This window comes from Ochotona princeps, chromosome 3, assembly GCF_030435755.1.
Source record: "Ochotona princeps isolate mOchPri1 chromosome 3, mOchPri1.hap1, whole genome shotgun sequence".
In the NCBI taxonomy this organism is placed as follows: domain Eukaryota; kingdom Metazoa; phylum Chordata; class Mammalia; order Lagomorpha; family Ochotonidae; genus Ochotona; species Ochotona princeps.
In genome coordinates, this window is record NC_080834.1 from 28,572,476 (window position 1) to 28,593,280 (window position 20,805).

The window sequence follows — 20,805 nt, forward strand, 5'->3', positions numbered from 1 at the left end:
ATAGTAAATATCAAAAATATGTCAGCCTTTTTCTGATACCAGTATCAATAAACTGGTACCAATAAAGTGGTGCCTGCATGCCCAGCTTCTGCCCTGCCCTGTCCAGAACTCACTCCTGAACACTCCTTACAGCTGCTCACCCAGGCACATGCATGTGTTCTACATAGCATCTTTTCCTGCCATACCCTACCACATGTGTTGTGTGTGTGTGTGTGTGTGTGTGTGTGTGGTGCAGCTGCTGAACAGCATCTTGGGATGTTAAGGACCAGCTGCGACACGCACACCAGGCTTTCACATGGCAGAGTTCACACGGCAGCACTAGAGCTGGGAGCTGCTGCCACCTGCCACCGCGAGACAAGCACACACCCGGCCAAGTGGCTCTTGGCTCCACAGAGTGGAGTGGCGCTCTCCCTGTGACGGCCCTCTCTTTGCTGCCTACAGAACCTGTCCATGATGTAGGAAACTGACTCACCCACAGTGTTTTCATAGAAAATGCAACGGGAAAGAAGCCAGGCAACATCTCCAAATAGCAGGTTGAGTTAGATAACCCTTCCAGGTTTTAATTCACAGAGGAGATGAAGGAGTGTGGAGATGAGTCCGCCCCCTGGAGCCATGCAGGTGCAGAGAGAGGCAGGTGAGTGAGAGAAAAGCCCTCCCTGATGAGGGGCAGCCTGTGTGGAGATACAGAATGCACCTGCTGGGCAGATCCAGGGACAGGCTGAGTGCACTGTCTTCCCCCCCACCCCCCCCCCAGATGTTATCTGGAATGAGTCATCATTCTGCAGTGATGTTGCTGGCACCCCACTAGGCAGAACTCTGTCCCTGTCACAAGAAGGAAATACTTAGCAGCTGCCCCTCCAAATGAGACAAGCACAGCTGTGAATGGGTCTCTCACTCACGCCACGCAAGCTCCTGGCAGAAGGTCCCCACACTGCCTTTCTGTCTCCTCAGAGAGGGAATGAATGAGACATCTGGCATGTGGCTGCTTCTGACCCTGGGGACCTTCCTCATTGAAGACACAGCGAGAGACAACAACGGCAGACAGCAGACGCTGGATTCGCTCATCTGAATTCTGTTTATTACAACCTCGAGGAAAACAGTTGCAGGAGGCGTGATGAGGGGAACAGTCGCTGAGATTTCTCTGCTCACGAGCGCGTTGCCTGCTCCTTCCTACCAGGGTGTGGGGGTCAGGGGCTTCTGTGCATGCATTCTGAGTCTGCTGCGTGTGTGTGTGTGTGTGTGTGTGAGACTCTTGGGGGTGTTGTACTTAGGACAGATGGTGGTGGAAGTCAAGGTCTTCAGGTAGATGAGGAAGGGGCTCTTCTACTAGGATTGAGACCCAGCCTTTTTCTTCTGGAATTTTCTGAACTGAGACTGAATGGCTACCGCCGCACGCTCTGTCTCCGGTGCATCCATGTCTATGTCAAATTCTTCTTGGACTTTCTTCTGCCCATCTGTAGCAAGAAAAACACAAAAGAAGGCAGATGAGGAACAGGAAAATGGACAGCAGCGCCTGTGACACACAGCTGGACAGCGCACTCAGGCCACGTGCTCCCAGTGGGACACAGTTTGCGAAGTCAAATCCCACAAAGTGTTTGGGATTATTCAGTGTCTGCGTCTGAAAAGGGTATGAAACAAGGCCACAATCTCAGCACCTTACAAACAAGCCTGCTTCCAAAAGTCTACTGAAAACAAAATTGAAAGATAAGTCTACTTTATTGCCGAAAATATTAGATATCTATGCATGTGAAAGATCTTCAAAAGGCTCACAGAGGGAAACTGTATTGTTGTGTAGTGCGTAAAGCTGCCTCCTGCAATCCCGGTATCCCATAGGGTTCATGTCCCAGCTGCTACATTTGCAGTCCAGCTCCCTGTAATGCACCTGGGATAAGCAGAGGAGGATAACCCAAGGAGTCAGGCCCTTGTATCTACAGAAGAGACCCAAATGCAGGCCTCTGGCTCCCACCTCCCACCTCCCACCTCCTGGCTCCCACAGCACCCAGCTCCCAGCTCCCAGTTCCCAGCTCCCAGCTCCCAGCTCCCAGCTCCACCCAGGCTCAGCCCTGGCTGTTGCAACCAACTCCGAGCAAACCAACAGCAGATAGATGCTGCGGCTTTATCCCTCACACTCTCTGAATATTTCAGATAAATACAGCTCCAAAAAAAGTTCCTAGACATGCGTATTATTTTAAAAAAAAAAAAAAAACAACTATGTGTGGGCTTCATTTTATTTGCAGAACAAGACATATCTTTTAATTTCATTTCTCTACAGATTTCTTGACATTTTCTTATATTTTTCTCTGCATGATTTTCTGACCCTCTGGCTTCAGTTCACATGTTTTTTAAACTCTTGCCGCACTGTTATCCTCACATGATGGCTGGTGAAGACACAATCTAGATCTGACAACAAGTACTGACCGACTGTTGGTCTATATCACAATTGCTCCGAGTTTACAAGTTACACACTGAGTCCCTGTGCATACTCCTGCTGCCAGGGAGATTTGCTGATTGTATTCCCAGTTTCAGGTTTTGTCATGATCACAACTCACTGATACCATCTGACCTTCACAGTCCTGCTGAAGGTTCCCGGGTCTTACAGCTTAGTTCCACCAGACAAACTTAGCAATGTGTATGCTGAGGCAGAAGGAGGCAATCCACTCGCCGTGTGGTGATCCTAGGGAGAGGTCACCAGCCCTCTGCAGCAAGGATACCTGCTCATTGCGCACTAGTGCTGTGTGCGGCCCTAACTGAGCACTGACCAAAGAGCAAAAACAAATCAATAAACAAAATCCTCCAGCCCAGGGAAGGGGAAAATCCTTTAAGATCCTTGGGTCTGTTGAGAGAGAGACAGACCTCAGAATCACCAAGGGTGCCTCTGTTCTCTGTCCTTCTAGCTTTAATGCAGCCACTGGTGCCCCCACTGGACTCAGGGCTGGCCGCTGCCCAGTGGCAGTAGGCAGGGAGGGTAAGACCAAACTAGGTTACATCAGCAACCCTGGGGGAGGCAGGATAGCCACATCCCTAAACAAGGCTCTCAGGGACTCCCAGGGTTGGGAGGTAAGCCCTTGCCTGCAGGTGAGCTGACAAACACATCCCTCAAGGACCCTAGAGGAAAACTCTGGAAGGAGGGCTTGGAATGCATGGCAGGCAGGGTGCGCAGTGGGATAGGGTGGGGCACACAGACCCGACTCTCCTGGAACCTCGGCCAAAAATCTCCCTGCCACCTGTCACCTGCCCCTGGAGCCCAAGACACAGCTGCGTAGGGAGCGTGCTCAGTCCTGCAGAACGATGCTGATGCCACAGAGGTGGGGGAGGGGCTAGCCATGGAGGGGGGAGGTGCTCTGTTTCTGGACTCACCAGACGCTATGCCTTTCCATCTAAACAGAGACCACCCGCCTTCTCCTGGGGGATTTGACATAATAAAGCTCAGGCAGCAGCCCTAGCAGAGGGCAAGGGGTACACTGGGTCTCAGCAACTTGCTGTGTTCATCTCACTCTTGCGTGGGGATCTACACTGCAGGGGACTCCTAAAGGGAGAAGACTGTGTTTCCTGATTCCCATTCACCTCCTCACAGAAGCCTGGCACAGCACCGCAGGGCACGCGGCGAGCAAACCCGAGACGAGACGCTGTCAACTCCTGCCTGCCAATAATGCCAGTGGTGAGATGACACCCCTAGCACTGGACGTGTCCTTTCTCATCCGCTGTGGATCAGGCACCCCTAGCACTGGACGTCATCCGCTGGGGAGCAGCCCCAGGAGGCCTTTCCCTCATTATCCCGCAGGGAAACCCCTCCAAGCCCAGCAAGGCGGACAGTGATTACTCTTTTAGATTTAAATGCCTGGGTCTTCCAAGAGTCTGATTCATCTTCTCCCTTTTGTAACAATAGGAGAGAGCTGTAATCGTATTTTTGGACCAGTGATAAATGAAGAGGCAGAAAATTATGTATATTTAGGGAATATCAAATGAGACAGTAAGGAAAGGTCATAAAAATCAATTTTGCAATTATAACTTGAGCTCATATCTCAAGCTGAAAGCCATTTATTGATGGCTCCTTCATTTGAAAGGTACGGCAGTTTCTGCAAAGCAAACATGAATATTTAAGGCGCCATTACTTTCTGTTTACATTGTAGAATTCCAAGTGTCTTCCCTCCCCCAGCACCAACACTGAGGGTAAGCAAAGTACAAGATGGGAGACAATGAATTAACTAATCCGGGTGGGAGGGGTGCCCAGGGCCAGCTTTGATGTTGGGCTGGCCTGTGGGCAGACCAGTGTTACCCTAGGAGTCAGGAGGCATGGCTCAGTAGACCTCAGATGCAACAGGAATAAGGGGAGGTGAAGTGGCCACTCGGAGTGCAGCCTGATGTAACCGCACACACAGCACAGAGCTGATTCAGCTCCTAGTCTCAGCTGCAGACTGTCCGGGGCTGGGTGGACCCTTCTGTTCAGCCTCTGACAAGGAACTTCTAGGCAGATGGTGTCAGGGCAGGATCAAGGGCAGAAACCTTCACAAGGTGAGGGAGGAAGCCAGAGACCGGGGAGGGTCCAGGCTTGCAGTATGTAACAGCTGGGAAAGCCACATTCATCAGAATATAGACTGAATGACCGTTCAACCCCCTACTGCGAACTCTCAAAGCCATTGCCCTGAGGACCAAGCTCCAGCACCCTGGTCTTTGGGAAACAAATCACCCTCAAACCATAGCAGCTACCCGTGACTAGAGATGCTCTCTAGGACCTCTTAGCTGAGGTTCATCTCATGTGATCCAGGTGGTGGTGACAACAGCACAGAGTATCAGGGACACTCTGGGAACAGCCACTCCTTCCCCATCCCTCCAGAAGTCGGGAAGATCTAGGGAAGGCCCTCTGATGTGTCTGCTGGCATGTGGATAACCCCTTGTGATGCAATTGCTCCTAGCCCCCACTTTGCTTCCTTCATCCTATCCACGTCTCCCCCATCTGCCACAACTCTAGAAGGTTCTCTTCTTTCTAAAAAATAAAAAAGGGCTACCTTTTCTTCAAATCCTCTTCTTTCTAACCTTTTTGTTTGTGCACACTTCAGCGCCTCAATCTAAGCCGAACCCCAGCCCAAATGGTATTGGGCACTGACCTGGTCCGAGGAGGGGTGTGGTGAGTCAAAGGACTCAGCCGCAGGGCCCTGCATCTGCTTAGTGCTGGGAGTCCCAGATCGCTTGTCTCCCTTTCAGCAGGGAGAGATGCTTCCGTCATGGCCTGCTGTACATTCAGCATGGGCATCTGTGGCACTGAACTTCTTACGGACACAGTCCCTGCTCAGCAGCATGGACACAGAGTATTTCTTTAAGAAAAAAAAAGGGTGTTTGCAACAGGAACCTCCCAGCTGGCCTGTACAGCCACCACCATGTCAACGTGCACCCTGGCAGTGCAACAGAGCCTGCACAACTGGGCACAGAGACCTTGCGTGCTGGTCACTGTGCTTTCCAGGGTTGTTCCTAGCCGTTCTCTGCTGTTTTCCAAAGATCCTTCCTAAAGGCCAAGTGCAGACTGGGTGGGCTCTACCTGACCTTGCAATTCAAGGTTCTGCTGCCAGAAGTTCACCAGCGCCCATTCCCAAAGACATCAGCGGTGTATTCGCAAAGCACGCAGTGAGGCGTTCGGAGCCGCCTGGTCGTCATATTGGTCTGCAGCTCTGGAATTCTATCCCTGCTCTCTCTCCACATTTCACACTCTGAGATTCTGCACCTGACCAGCAGCGGCTGGGAGGACGTTCACAACAATGAACAGACTGCGTGTGGGAAACAGCCTTGGCCAGTGTCCCTGGAGCATGAGGGAGAGCTGACTTCATGGTCGTTATAGTTCAGAAGAGGGAGGTTCCCAAATCCAAGGTCATGTAGGCAGGGTAGGTGCAGAGTTCCCCACAGCCCTCAGCACCTCCCTCAACTCTTCTAAATCCATCACCTGGAAGACCATCTACCTGTCATAATACATTCTCTCTTTCTCTCTCTCTCTCTCTCTCTCTCTCTCTCTCTCTCTCTCTCTCACACACACACACACACACACACACACACACACAAAGAGGACAAAACCTACAAGATGAGCCACACCATTGGTTGCTTCGGCCTGAACTCGTTCAAACCACAATGTCACACCCCAAAACCCTGCCTATAGTTCTGGCACAATGACAAACTGCCGTTCCCTAAGGCTTGAAGAAGCTCATGACTCCCTCCACCAGGAAGCCCCCCAACCCTGGCTGGCGTTGCACCCCGCATCTGTACACCTGCTTCCGATGACACCTGAAACACCACCTTCTCTGTGCACAAGCTGAGACTGGCCTTGAGCGTCTGGTGCTGCTGCTCCAAATTTTGTGTCATCAAGTGGCCCTTTGAAGGACAGATTTGAATCATGAGACACACTTTATTGAGCACGGAATAGATGATCCTCTAAAAATGGAAGTGAATTTTCTTTTATAGATCATTGGCTTCGCAAATGTGAAATACAGAAGTATGGAGCACTGAGCTGCTGTTTGTTGACTACCCACTCCCAGGGCGGTCTCACAGCTTGGGAAAATGCATGACACCCCACAGTCCACCTGCACAGATCTTGTCTGAGATCTCCTGTCCATCAGCAGGAAGCCCCGAGCCCAAGGCTTAGCCAGGCCAGGCAGCCATAGCAAGAAACCATAATGGAAAATTACTTTCTCACAATTCTCTGAAATGTAGGTGCCAAGAAGTTGAATTCTCCCTGGACTCCTGGACTTGTGGGAGGCCACCCCTGGGTGCTCACCTAGGCTTATTGTGTTCCTTCTGTACTTCCTCTCTTGAAAGAACACACTGTTGCATGTGAGGAGCCTGTGTGTTGTTATTTCACATCCTGAGGTTCTGGGGGTTAGGATTTTGAGATAGGAACTTGGTGGGGACAAAGGTCAGCCCATACACCTGCAGCTCTCTTCACCTCCCATTCTTAAGTCACTTCATACTCTTTGCCTTTGTTCAACTTTGGCAACCATTTTTGACAACTGCAGGAAGCACTCATTGTCCCTGTTTTACAAATGCTCAGAGCTGACTGAGCGGGGGGCCTTGAGTGTGACTGCCCCCTGGACACCAGCCTGGGCTCCCTTGGAATCCAGGTCTTGCTGCAGGAGTTGCTATTTTACAGTGTTGCACTACTTTCTGCTCCTGAGATGTAGGCCAAGATGGCAGACACCTGCACGAACCAGTTACTGCAGCCGGGAGATGGAAGGCGAGAGTAGAATTATAGCACACGGTCTCCACCTAAACACATAATATGGTTCATGAAGTAAAAGGGCATTAAAAACTAAGCTTGGCTTTCAGGCCTAAGTTTTCCCTGGCAGGGATTTCTTGTGAACTTCTGGAAGAACTTGTTCTGCTGACCATTGGGGAGACCTTGGCTAAAATTCCTTCAGTTGGGGCAAAGTCCATCAGGGACCAGACAGGATCACGGGACACACCCAAGACCCTGCTCTCATGTCAGCCACACGAAACAGCAAGAAAGATTCTAGAAATGTGCAAGAGAATTTGAGAGATTGCTTTATAAAGCAAAGCCAGGTGGGGACCGGAGCATATATGATTAAAGGCACACGGGGGCAGCCTCTGGAGCCAGGAAGTTTGTGGAGCCCCAGCCCCACAGTCAGCGAGGAAGCGCTGGGGAGGAGAACCAGTACTTTCTGGAAGACTATTCTCCACCCATGCCTCTGCACTCTGAGTGACAGACTTCAAATCAGAAATTAACAAACCTGCAAAGTCAGGCAGAGCATGAAGCTATTCATGGCACCTACCACAGCTTGAGACACGATAGCAAGTTCGCAATGTAACGTAATTCAAAATTCTATCTCCTTAGCCCCAAGTTCAAGAAAAGGGAATCCAGAACACATTTTCTGCTGGAAGGTCACAGCATAGAGTTACTGGCAGCTTCTGGGTTTAGTTAACACACCCCACACAGGCACCACACACACATACACACAAATGAAGGCCTTCATTTACATCTTCATAGCTCTCCATGGTTTAAGATTTATTTGGTAAAAACAAATTACCTCCTAAGGCCTAATCCTGTTGATCAGAAATTTGTACCTAAGCAGAAAATTGGGATATAATTGTCTCGAGTGGGAATGTGCCTCCACAGCGCCGCAGCACAGGGCGCACCATAAAGCACCTGCACTTGAGCACACCACAAAGAAACACAGACATTGAACTGCAGCGTACCTTGCAGTCAGGCTCTTTGAATGACAAGGTTCTCAGAATGGCCTACCCTTTTCCAAAGTTCCAGGATGAACTCCGAGCAAATTGGTAGCCACTAACGGTGCTGCCTTGGACAAAATGCTGAAGCCCTCAGCGCAAAAGGCCAAACCTCTTTCACGACACATCCATTGCCAGGCCAAGGACACTCAAGAAGGGTTCCCTCTTGAGGCCCCAAACTCTTACCCTTGAATCAGGAAAAGTCAAACACGCAGGTAAAGAAAACTGAGACTGGGTTGGAATTTTTATCCCTTAAGCCTTCAGTTGGATCGAGGCGTATCTGGAGAAGAAGGCGTCCAGTGTGGAGGAAAAGGTCAATTTGTTCCAAGAAGGAAAATCATGAAAAGAAGTTTGTGCATGGGTCCACGAAAGTGCTGGCAGAGCCCACCTTGTGAAATGCCAACAGAGAAACAAAGAGAATGCCTTCTTCACAAAGAGGCAGTTGGAGGCCTTGCCGCCCTCCCCCCGCCAGCGGCCCAAGAGGCCAGAGGTGGGAGCTCAGCTGCTCCCGCCTGCTCCTCCCTGTGCAGCAGGGACTGCTGGCGCCGGCAACCGTAATTTTCCAGGTCTTTGCTACGAGGCAGAGATTAACGAGCAAAGTCAGGCATGAGCAGCATCGGGCGAAGGGATTTTCTGCATCTATTATATTCCCCGAATCGAATGAAAAACACAGCTCCCGCTGCTCCTAACTTTCTGTCCACCAAATTACAACCTTCCTTTACTTCTTGCACGCATCTTCCTACACCAATTCTCTTCTGTCCTTAAACAGAAGTGTTCTGAGCCCCACAACATCTTCCAGTCCCCTGCTGCTGACCCGGCTCCTCCCGCCCTTGAAAGGGGCTGCTTCTGCCCTCACGCCTTCAGGTAACGTGATTTCCAGTCACTCTGCTCCTGGGCCTTCCTCCCAGCTGCCTCCCGGCTTGGACAACACGACCATCAGGCTATGTTCTGTGCATGTCTCTTCCCCCGCCCCAACTTCATTCGGTCCAGGAAGGACACACACACAAGAAGACCACTTGCATCACTGAAAAAAATAAATTTCCTACTGCGAAAGTGAAACGCAATTCTAATTGTGTTCATATCTTAGGACTGTGGTCACAAATCACCAGTCAGAGCAGCAGGCATCGACTTCCACAGTCCTGGGGGCTGCAGGCTGAGGGGAAAGAGTGGCCACACTGCTTCCTTTGTGGTCTCGCAGCTGGCAGACACTGCCCGTGCCCTCACAGGGCCACCTCTGCATGGGTCTGTGTCTTCGTCTCCTTTTGTGACTCAGATACCTGAGGGCACCCCGGGGACCCCACGTTAACCTTCATTATTTCTTTAAAGGCCTCTCTTGGGGCACTACTGGTTAAGCTGCCACCTCTATTGTTAATATCACCCCACAACACCTGTTCAAGTCCCAGATTCCCATGGAGAGTCATGCTAATACACTGGGAAAGCTTGAGCCTGCTGCCCATGTGGAAGACCAAGATGGAGTTCCTGCAGGGCTCCTTCCTTGGTCTGGTCCAGATCCAGCTGTGTGGTCATTTGAGGAGTGAAACAGCAAGTGGAAAATTCTCTCTCTCTCTCTCTCTCTCTCTCTCTCTCTCTGCCTTTCAATTAAATAAAACCTTTTTTTAAATATTAAAATAAACCCCCTCCATCCTGAAGGAATGGGGACCAGGGTTGCACACTATAGACGGGAAAGAGGGGGAGACACAAAGTGTCTCAGATGTGTTACCACCCCCAAATCAATGAAGACAAGCAGCCAGGCAGGATAGGAGGCACTTGACATCTAGGATCTGCTCCGGGGGCCCAGACACCTCTGTGCATTTGAAAGCGAGTTAACCCTGAAATTTCCTAGAGAGGGGAGGAGTGTAAAGCCATGTGCATGGGAGGTGCAGGGACAAGGACAAGCTGGCGGTGGGAGTGGAGAATCCATGTGGTCTCCCCATTAGCCATTCCTTCCAGACTTTCTTCCTGCTGCCACCGAGGATGAGAGACTGGCAGAAAGAATCCCTCTTGCTAAGGTGTGACATCCATCCTGGCAGGTGCAAGGAAGAGAGAACGCCAAGCTGGACCAACAGAGAAAGGTGCCACATCTGGCAAGCATTCAGGCAGGGGTTCAGGGTTTCCACGGGGACCCCATTCCAGGGTGCCGATGCCAGGCATGGCTGAGGGTTTTGCAAGTAACAGTTAAGCTCATCTGCCCATGCATCCTCCAGTGTGAGCTTTTCATGGCCCAGACACTGTGGAAGGCCCCCACACCTGTGCTACGGTCCTTTCCTATCACCCTCACCGCAGAAGGTCCCCACCTTCGCCATCCCCCGACACACATAACCCAGAGCCACTGCAGCCCACAGCAGACTGATAAAGGAGAATATGATTGACTTAAGGAGAGAGAGTGGTGCTGAATCTTCAGGGGGGCTGGATTGCAAGCTTTCATTTCATTTGCATAGAAAAACACTTCCTGGAAAAATTTTGAAGAAAAGCAACCATGAACCATTTAGGGGTGAGGACAATGCCCAATGCATTCTTCTTCTCTGAGTATGTAGAAAGCTGGGAAATGCCTATCAAGGACTGGACAGCCTGGAAACTGCAGAAAGGCCTCTGGAGAGCAAAGCCAGGGGGCATCCTGGGCTGGAGAACCAAGGAGCTGCCTAACTCTTAGGACAGTCCTGGTGCGAGCTGGGAGGCAGGTGCTCCAGAAAGTACACGAGCAGGCGCATGCTGGGTTTGAGTCTGCAAACGACCTCTGTACCCTTTGTAGTGGGGCTGAGCACTTGGGCAGCAGAAAGGAGGTTCCCAGCACCCTTGTTGTAAGTAAATCACCTTAAAAGGAAATCACAGGCACCTGCGCCTCCCTTTGTCACTGCTCTGGTCCTGGCTTCACCACCTGAAATGTAGGCTTCCCTTCTCAGCATTGGTTCCTTTGCTTCATTCTACCCCGGGTCCCCTCACTCCTCCTGTCTTACCTTTGGGATAACGGGAGATCTGTCCTCGCCCCCTCATTCCCTCGATTTCCCAGGCTTCTGCTGTGAGCAGCCTTCTGCCTTCTCTTTTCCTCCAGGCTTGCAAACTTCCAGAGAAAGAGTCTAAAGAACTCAACTCAAAACTCCACCACCAGAGAGACTCTCACGAAGGTCTGCAGCTGCACACAGAAGTCACCTGCGAGCATGATCACGGGCGACCTAGAGAAGTTCAAGAGCTTCCCTCCCCCAACTCATGTCCAAACCAGCCTTGACTTCTCACCCTGCTTGCCCCAAAAACCTAGCAAGAATTAGGATCTTTTTAAGAAGGTGGTTAGAAGCCAGGGTAGATGTAACGCATTCTGGAACCCAGTGGTGCAGAAAGGAAGAGAGCAGCTGAGAAGGCCCGTGCACTCCTGCGGTTAGGGTCACTCACTGCACTGCATGACCAATGTGGAGAACGCACAGCATTACAGACTGAAAACAACCCAAGCACACTGGACAGGGTCCAGAGCTCTTTCCAATACCAACATTCTGGCTCTGCCCTCCTTCCCTTCTGTGTGCCAGGGATGCTTAGCAGCACCTGTCTCCAGCCCAGAGTGGTCAAGGGGTCTCCACCAAGCTGGGCATCCCCTGGCTCTCCCCGAATACCTCCCTGCCTGTCTGTTTGGCCCCTCATGTGGGTCAGTGCAGACGACTGTGCACGGGGACAGTGCTTCCCAAGGGCAGGGCCAGGCACTGGCTGACTTGTGACGGTGTTTCCTAGGAAAGGAGCTGCTTCAGCTCCGGCCTCCCCTGACCTTCTCGTCAGGCAGATGGATTCCTATACGAGGGGACTTGGAGAAGTTCATGAAAATCATTGGATCCTTCTGCTGCAAAACATTTTGAAACCCATGCGGGTTTTTTATGACACATTTTTTTTCTTGCGAATTGTTTGAAAAGTCCTTATGATTTCAACATCATTTGCACCCAAAAACCGCTGTATCTTTGAAGTCCACCTTTCGTGAGTCTCTCGAAAGTAAACTGAGAGTAGAGATAAATGCTCAAAAAGAAAGTTAGGCGGTGTTCTCAGTGGGGGGGGAACGAGTCGCATGGGTCCCCGGCACTGGGGAACACAGACTGCCAATACAGCCTAGGTTCCAGGGCTGCAGGCTTCTCAGGCTGGCTGGTGTGCGGGAATACACACCCGGGAAGGAGTCAGACATGGTTTGTTCTCCTTGGTTGAATGTCCAAGGTTAGCCAATGTGATTTCAGATGGTACCGTTTTAAGATGGTTTTAAGATATTTTTTTTTCCAGAGACCAATACTGACATATCGTCCCTTGGACCATCTAATTCTCACAGAAGCAACAGAAGCATATCCATCCAGACCAAAATTTTAAGTGGTGATCAAATGTCATTTTTTGGCTACAGTAGCACAAGGGAACTGATATCAAGAAACTGGTGGGGGAAACCAATTTAGAAGGACAGTTGGTGGGGAGGGTGTCTAACATCAGCCTGTTACAGAAAGGGAATAATTCCGAACTTTCCCTGACGTCCATTTGAGCCAAACAGGGCAAGATGGCAAGGGGTTGTGACCAACTGCGTGAGAGCACTGTGACCTAACAAGTCAACTCCAGCTCCCTGGAAGTGTAACTGGCAACATTGTATCATTCTGTTCGACTCGGAGACCCATGCACTGGGAGACATCTTATCTGCGAGCAGCACCTGGTATTTTCTAAGACCGTCTCCTGCTCCTCCACACACCATCTGACTCATCATTGCAAAAGCACACTTCAACTCCTCCGTACTCAGTCATAATTCAAGGTGACGGGAGGCTGCATTTATAGAAGAGGCAAGTAAGAAGCTTTCAAGACGGAGCTGGGCCTTGATATTCCCTGGCTGGGGGAAGGGGGGAGTGGAGCTGGTGCAGCCACTTCAGGCACGTTTCCAATTACACTTGGTGCCAAGCGGCAGAGGTTTGAACCATGACTGAAATGATAATAAAGTTACCAAAGGAAATCATAATACCTCCTAGCCCCAGAATTACAATTTAATATCAGGTGTATCCTCTGCTGCCCAAGGAGGGCACTCGGCAGGAGTGGGCACCGTGAGGAGCCCACTGCTGTCCTGTGCAGCTGTGCTTAGCTGGGGGCCAGCTACGAGCTGCATACACACCCAGGTGCACTCAACAGAAATGTCCCCAAGTCCCATTTCCACGTTCTGTCATCAGAATCTGGAAATGCAACTTTTCCACAAAAAAATGGCCTCACTTTTCCATTTTCCCTCATCTTGTCAAAATAGTTATTTTCAACAAAATAGCAATTCATTATCAAGTGCTCGCAGCCAGAGACAATCCTATTCACAGCACATCCATTGTACCTTCTTCACCCTCCGTGGCCTCTACCAAGACAAGTTATTTTATTCCTCAGCACCCATGGCCAATCACCTCTTGATGTGTGCAGAATATACTAAAAAAGCCAAAATTTTCCTACAGTATTCTGACAGAGGGACAGCCAAGGAGTCACCAAGAGTCAGAATCAGGCAGGAGCTGAAAGCAACCTTGTCCCAGGGTGAAGACAGCGACATCCAAGAACTGTACCAGGGCTGCCAGCGGCACAGTCTGGCAGGGGCAGATGAGAACGGGGAAAAGAGGGGTGTTCACCTCATTTCTGGAAGGGCAATCCCAGAATCGAGCCTTGAAGCCAAACAACCTTGGGCCACACTAGGCAGGGCCAGGCTCAAGGGCAATAAGAAACCTAAAGAACAATCAGCTAGCATGCCCAAGTCCTGGAGGGAGACTAACATTTCTCTGTTCTGGAGTTTCTATTTAGAAGAAGGATGACTGAACACTCAGAGCACACTCCCCAGCCAGTGAATGCATTGTCATCGGCCAGAAAGCATCTTCATGAACCGTGTCTGATGTCCGTCTCATTTTAAAAGCATTTCATCAAAAAAACAAAAATCTCCCCTTTTACGGATTGGATTTGGTAAGTGAACATCTACTTGAACAGAGAAAAAGTCCATGTTTGCTCAAAAACTCAAGAGAGGATGGTGGCAGGCTGAATCGCCATCTAACAGAGCTTTGTACAGTTAGTGATTCGTATGCTGTGTGTGCAAAACTTTATCCTTCTGCATTTGGACTCTGCAAGCACCCGGAGTGAGAATCTGCAGCAAGAAATCTCTGCTCACATCAGCACCTGGCCCCCAAAGCAGCCTTAAACAGCAAAAACAAAGCTGGAGGCAGCAAAATACCAGACTTCAAGATACTACAGGACAGTCGAGATCAAAACAGCCTGGCACAAAACAGGCCTGCAGATGAATGGAACAGAATAGAAATCCCAGAAATAAACCCACACATCCACAATCAACTAACTTGGGACAAGTAAAACTGAAATCCAGTTGAAAGAGAAGAGATAGTTCTTTCAACAAACGGTGCTGGGAAAATTGAATCTGTGTATGCAGAAATACGAAACAAAACCCTTAGCTTACACCTTTTACAAAAGCCAGCTCGAAATTGATCAAACATCTAGATCCATGATCTGACGTCATCAGATTTCTACAGAAAAACATAAGGTACACTCTGCAAACCATGGGTGTTGGTCAAGATTCTAACAAAGGACCCCCGAAGCACAGACAAGTAAAGCAAGGAGAAATGGGATTACACGGTGCCAAAAGGCTTCTGCACCAAAACAGACAAAAAAACTGTCAATAAAATGGAAAAGCAGCCAACAGGATAGGAGAACATAGGTGCGAAACAAGCCACTGATTGAGGATGAATACCCAGGCATGGCAAAGAGCTCAAGAAACTCAACAACAACCAGGAAATGGGCAAAGGACATGAACAGGCAGTCAGTCTCTATTTCTGCAGATCCTGGGTCTGCACACTTCCGGGTGCCTACAGGAGAAAGGGAGGCAGCAGCTGGAACAGAAGACCATATCATCACTCCAAGAGCAGTCACAAGGAGCACCCACCGCCTAGGCACCAGGAGGACGGGTGCCTTTGAAGGGAAGTGCTAGCTGCAGAGTTTTGTGAAACAGCTCTAGCATCATGCAAATCATTATCTTTCTTGCTCACAAAGAGAACGACTGGCATGAGATGACAGGACAAAGAGATGTGGCATGAAGGACAACGCTGCGAAAGGCACCCTTTGTGGGTGACAGTGGCAGGGGTAAAGGCTCACTCAGAGGAATGCCAGAAGAGGAGGGTGAGGATGATGGCAGTGCTGTATGAAATTCACTGTGCCTGCAACTCCCACCCTTCGTCCTCATGAGCTTGCAGAACGCACAGTGCCCCTTCCAGGGCTCCGTCCCTATCTCTTCACTGTGGTGTGCGGATGAACTGTACCCCACTCCCCACTGTTTGGAGCAGGAGAGGACAGAGGTGGCCACGGCCATGCTTGGAGGCAGCTGATCTTGCATTCACACTTGAAACTTCATTCTAGGTCTTAGAACTCAGGCAACCAAGAGGGTCCTCCAGGGAAGCAGAATGCTTCTGGACCCACAGGAACTGTTTGCAAGAAAGCATGCAGAGTTAGACACCCTAAGGAAGGCTGGTGGGGCATCTGGGACTAGCTTCGGTGGGACTGTGCATAGACTCAGAAAGTTATCCAGTTAGAATCATCTTCACCTCCGCCCTGCATCACCAGGGATATGTGTGTCATTATGGACTTCCTGCCCTGTCTCGCAGTGTTGTCCTCTTGAAATATCCCATCGCCAGCTCAGGCTATAGTGTCTAGCATTCAGTAGGTGTTTAGTAACCATTTCATGAATGAATGAGAGAAATGCTGAAATCTGTTGTATTCGGACATCCCCTATATCCTGCAGAGATGATATTACCAGCAAAGAATATGAAGTAATCGGGGCTGCATTTGAGCGAGGCATGGAGCCAGATTAGATATTTAGGAACATCCCAGTGTGTGGAATCAAATGGCCCAGAAGCCAGCTTCTGGAACAGAAGAGCTGGCTCTGAGTAGATGGCCCTGTCTCTTCTCACATGGACTCACCCACATGATTACAATCGGGGGACGGGGTGTTGGGGTCAGGCCCAGCTGATGGCTTTGCACCTGCAATGTCCTTCCCATGGACCGAGAAGGTTGACACTGATGATGACCAGCTGGAGATTTCTCACTGTGCAAATGTGGGCTTTCTGGCAGCATGGTGGCTTCAGGATGTGGTACAAGTTTGTTCTACGAATTTCCAGCCCCAACAGGGAAGTCTGCAGTGTCTTCAGACCCAGCTGGCATCCCTCCTGCTGCATTCTGCTAGTCCTAGGAGCCACAGAGCTACCCAGGGGCAAGAGGAAGGGCTTAGAATGTTCCCTCCACATTTCAAGAAATTTGAAGCTACCTCTCACCCACTACATACTAAGATCATATGAAATTGCAACCAGTATACAAAAAGATCTGGGAATTTTAGGCCACTAAAAAGCAAAGAAAATCAGAGAAGCACCACACCTCTTATATGGAGGGAATCAATTGTCTCTCAATTAATGATTAACTCCAAAAGGTTTCCAGGAATCTCTCCATTGCACTTAAACCAGGACGGTTTGGAAGTGCAGGAAAGAAAATGTTTTGTTAAACAGTTGACTCAGACCTGCTTTTTAAGTCTGTGTGACAGCTTTCAAGCAGCTGGGCTCAGGGTCAGGGAAGATGACAGCACCCAGGGTTCCCTCAGAAGGTGAACTTTCAGCACACGCTTGATAAAATTACAGTAAGAAGCCCTGTGCGTTTCCTTGTGGGCTCCCTAAACGATGATGCTGGCCCTGTTCTACATGGACAAACAGGAAGGGGGTTGGCTAACAAAACAACTAGGGATATATGTCCTGGGTCAGAGTAAAGTTCTTCTAACCTGCATCAATCCTGTGCGTGCCAGCGTAAGGTCTCTGCTCTCCTGATGCCCAGAGGGAGTGAGTACCGGAGGCATCTGCCCACACTTGTCTACCAGGAAGCAGAGACACAGGGACACCAGCCAGTCTGCAAGGATGCTTTTAGCACAGGCCACTCTCCAATCCCCCAAATCCAGAACTTTGTAGTCTGTCTTACAAAGTTGATTCAGAGCCAAAGCTGTTCTCAGCCTGCTTAAAATGAATGGAAATTGCTTATTTCCTGGTGAAAAAAAATTTTTTAAAGCAAAGATAAACTCATAGAGAGGAGAATAAATATTGCAGTTGGTGAGAAAAGCACCATTTCTTGAATGAACAGGGCCAAGAACTGCGCCAAATCTTCACGTTCATTGCTATTGATCAGAAACCCCAACTTGCTACTCAGTGAGAATGCTGGTGCAATGCATTGTGGGACGGCAGCAGCACCAGGTCCAAGATGGCAGTCATCGGGAGACAGAGGAAAGAGCTTGAAGAGATCTGCAAATGTGGAATGAAAAGCTTCCGTCACATCCAGGTTGAGGGAGCTGAATTATGGACTTGGCAAAGGCCTGTTGTTCCTGATAACCCTCCTTCTGATAAGGCGGCCTTCAGAATCAAAATCAATTTTCCAGCAGGGCACCCACTCAAACCCATTCCAAACAAAGATCTATTGGCCCAATGTTATGATGAAAAGGGCCAGGTCTGTTTGCCCATCATTAGTGCTGAAAACTGGAAGCCAGCCACCAAAACGTATCAAGGGATCCAGTCCCTCACAGCACTGGTGAATGACCCCCAGCCCAAGCACCCACTCCGGGATGACCTAGCTGAAAAATGCTCTAAGGACCATAAAGAATCCTATAAGAATGCTGAAGAGTTTACAAAGACAGATGGGGAGAAACGACTTGTGGACTAACTACAGCCATGGAGGATTCCAGTGGCTAAGAACAGGCCATGCTCCGACACTGCCAAGCAGGACTCTGGAAAATCAACATGTACCCACCGTATGGCATAGGCTCATGGTGGTTATTAACTTTCTACAGTTTTCTTAATCACAAGTGGTATAGGTAACCTGTAAAGAAACGACTACAACTTTCAGTTACTAAAAGAAGAAAAGAAAAAAAATGCTTTTGGAAGGCAGACAGTCGAGTAATTCTGGGAATCTGTTGACAGTGTCCCAAAGGTTGGGTGTGGATTACAGATGCTTCTTGTGGAACCCCAGCTCTGGGGGATAAAGCCATTGCTAAGCCCAAGAACATCTTGAAGACATTCAAAGATGACAGGCTCTTTCCCCTGAGCCATCTGGCAGGGGAGAAAGCAGATTTCCCCCCTCCCCAAGACCGAGAGCTGCCTTCTGAAGCCATCAGCTCGACTGCTAAGACCGTTGCCTCAGAGAAGCACTGTCATCCCATCGTGGCAGTCCCCAGTGAGCCTCACCAACCTACATGCTGCAGACTTCAACCCTCTTATTATCACTTTGCCCAGGCTGAAATTTACATCGGCCCTTGCTTCTGAAGAATGACTTGCTCTGCAAACAAATTCTGTAAAACACAATGGCGTCTCACTTGCATTAAAAAAAAGCAAGGAATTTTCCAAAATACAAAAAATATCATTTCCATACAAACTGTTCAAAAAGATGTGTAGACTGAGCTCCTGGGCTAGGCCCAACAGAATAAACCACATCAGATTTGTTCATGCTTGAGTCCCGGGTGGCAAAGTTGTGTATTTGACCATCTGAGACATCAGGAGGAAAATAGAGAGATGACAGCCAGGTTTTGACAGCCCACCTATAACCCCCATGATAACTCAGAATGAACCAGTCCACTTTTTGAGCTCTGCTTCTTTTCCGTCTAACCTTCCCACTGTGTGTGATGAGGTGCTTCCAGACTATGGACTCCCCAAACAATGCCTGCCAAGGTCCTCAGCCACATCAAAGTCACCTTCCGACAAAACACTTTACAGGCAGGCTCCAAGACAGGCCTTTACAGGCAGGCTCCAAGACAGGCCTTTACAGGCAGGCTCCAAGACAGGCCTCTACAGGCAGGCTCCAAGACAGGCCTCTACAGGCAGGATCCAAGACAGGCCTCTACAGGCAGGATCCAAGACAGGCCTTTACAGGCAGGATCCAAGACAGGCCTATTTTCTGATGGGGCAGAATCTGAAAGGCTGGAAGCATCAATGATGTTTTCCTGGGTCAAGCCACTTTGTGGGTTTGCGAGTATCCTTCAGCAAGATTTATGATTTCAGTTCTTCACTAAGGCATATGGAACTTCTCCAGAGGATGTGGAAAAAATGTCTATGTTTAGTTGGTCTAAAGTTATCCAGGGTTCAGTATTAAACAGAAATAGGGGAGGATGGAAAGCGAGATGGCGTGAAGAGGAGAGGGGAGGATGGCTTAACCCATTTGTGAATGTATTCCTCCGATGTTTTCATTGTGAAAGCTAGCCTAACTATCTGTATCCTGGGTTCCTGGGTCTGAGACCACACATGTTTGCCAGAAGTTTGTTAATGACATGGTGAGGTGATGGTGCTACTGAGACCAGGAGACTCCCGTGGGAAGGACCAAGGTCCCTGTGAGCACCAACTCTCACACTAATCCACCTGCTTGCTAATCAGAATGACCCAGTGGCCAGTTTGGTGTGGCTCACCAGGACCTGATGGCTTACTGGCCCTGGCTTAACGAACAATTCTAATTCCACTCTTTCGCATCTGGATCGATAGCCGCAGAACCCTGTGTATCCATCTTTTCCTTCTGGGATGTAGATCTTTCAGAGGGTTTGCAGGCAAGAACACATGGGCTATCTCTCCTGAGTTGCAGCCGCTTTTCCTTTGAATGCTGTTTTCCTCACTTGTTTAAAATAAGGTGAAAGAAAAGAGCCAAGAACCCCAGCTGGAGGCTGGAGGCTCGTGATTTTTCCCCTTGAGTGTCCTGTGTCTGCTGCCTTCACAGCAGCACCCCCAGTCTATCGGCCCAGTGCCTCCTGGGCTGCAGGCAGCTCAGGAAAGGGATTGAAAGCATTCTGAATTGAGAAACATCACGCACCTCAGAGATGGATAAGCAGGGAGTCATTTGGTCCACAGCCAGGAGCAGGCTGCAAACATCCCAAACACCACGTACTCATACATGCCATAGCACTGCGTTCTACCGTTTTGATTGGGTTTTAATTTTCTTGAGATAATTTTTAAGATGTATTTATTTATTTGAAAGGCAGAGTTGTGGACTGAGAAGGAGAGAGGCACAATAAGAGAGCAATAATCCATCAGCGCGTTCATTTCCCAAATGGCCGTAAGAGCCAGGCCAAACCAAGCTAGGAACCAGCAGCCTCAGCAGGGTTTCTCAAGGGGGTGTCATCAGCCCAATGACTCAGGCTGCCTTTCGCTGCCTTCCCAGGCTGTGAGCAGGCAGACAGACCAGAAGTGGAGCAGCTGGGACACAAACCAGTGCCCACATCGTCACAGGCAGGAACTTAACACACTGCACCACAACACTGGCTCTGAGAGAGTCCATTTTTCATCTGCATTGTAGTCAAAGCCTCATTGTTCCACTAGCTGAAGAGTTCAACAAATAAAAAGACCACAGTGGAGCTGGAAAACAGGCCAGGGTTATAAACGATAAATAAATGAGAACATATTCAGCTTCACTCATATAAAGTAAATTTTTGGAATAATCTTCATCTCCTTTACCAAGAGGCTTAACAGGGTAAATTCCCATCTGCCCTAGGGAGATCAATGCAGGGCTAGTGTGTCGGAGCTTTAGTGTGGATGAGAGTGTAACATGCCCTGGCTTGCAGAC

General features: G+C 49.5%; 2 protein-coding genes across 2 annotated transcripts in view; one reads left to right on the forward strand and one right to left on the reverse strand.

Moving 5' to 3' along the window:
- Positions 1-1,230: 1,230 nt before the first annotated feature.
- The window catches only part of PCP4 (Purkinje cell protein 4), a 49,276-nt gene continuing 29,701 nt past the window's right edge, over positions 1,231-20,805 (reverse strand). Inside the window, exon 3 of the mRNA XM_012929508.2 lies at positions 1,231-1,454. Coding sequence (XP_012784962.1) covers positions 1,327-1,454 — 128 coding nt within the window. The 3' untranslated portion in view covers positions 1,231-1,326. The remainder of the gene's footprint in view (positions 1,455-20,805) is intronic.
- On the forward strand, positions 17,503-17,928 carry LOC101521096 (ubiquitin-conjugating enzyme E2 L3-like). The gene has a single exon (XM_036494808.2). The coding sequence runs from the start codon at positions 17,527-17,529 to the stop codon at positions 17,926-17,928; it is 402 nt and encodes a 133-aa protein (XP_036350701.2). The 5' UTR covers positions 17,503-17,526.

Bases quoted from the DNA above. Each gene is read 5' to 3' on its own strand.
- LOC101521096 (XM_036494808.2), top strand. From the start codon at position 17,527: ATGAAAAGCTTCCGTCACATCCAGGTTGAGGGAGCTGAATTATGGACT.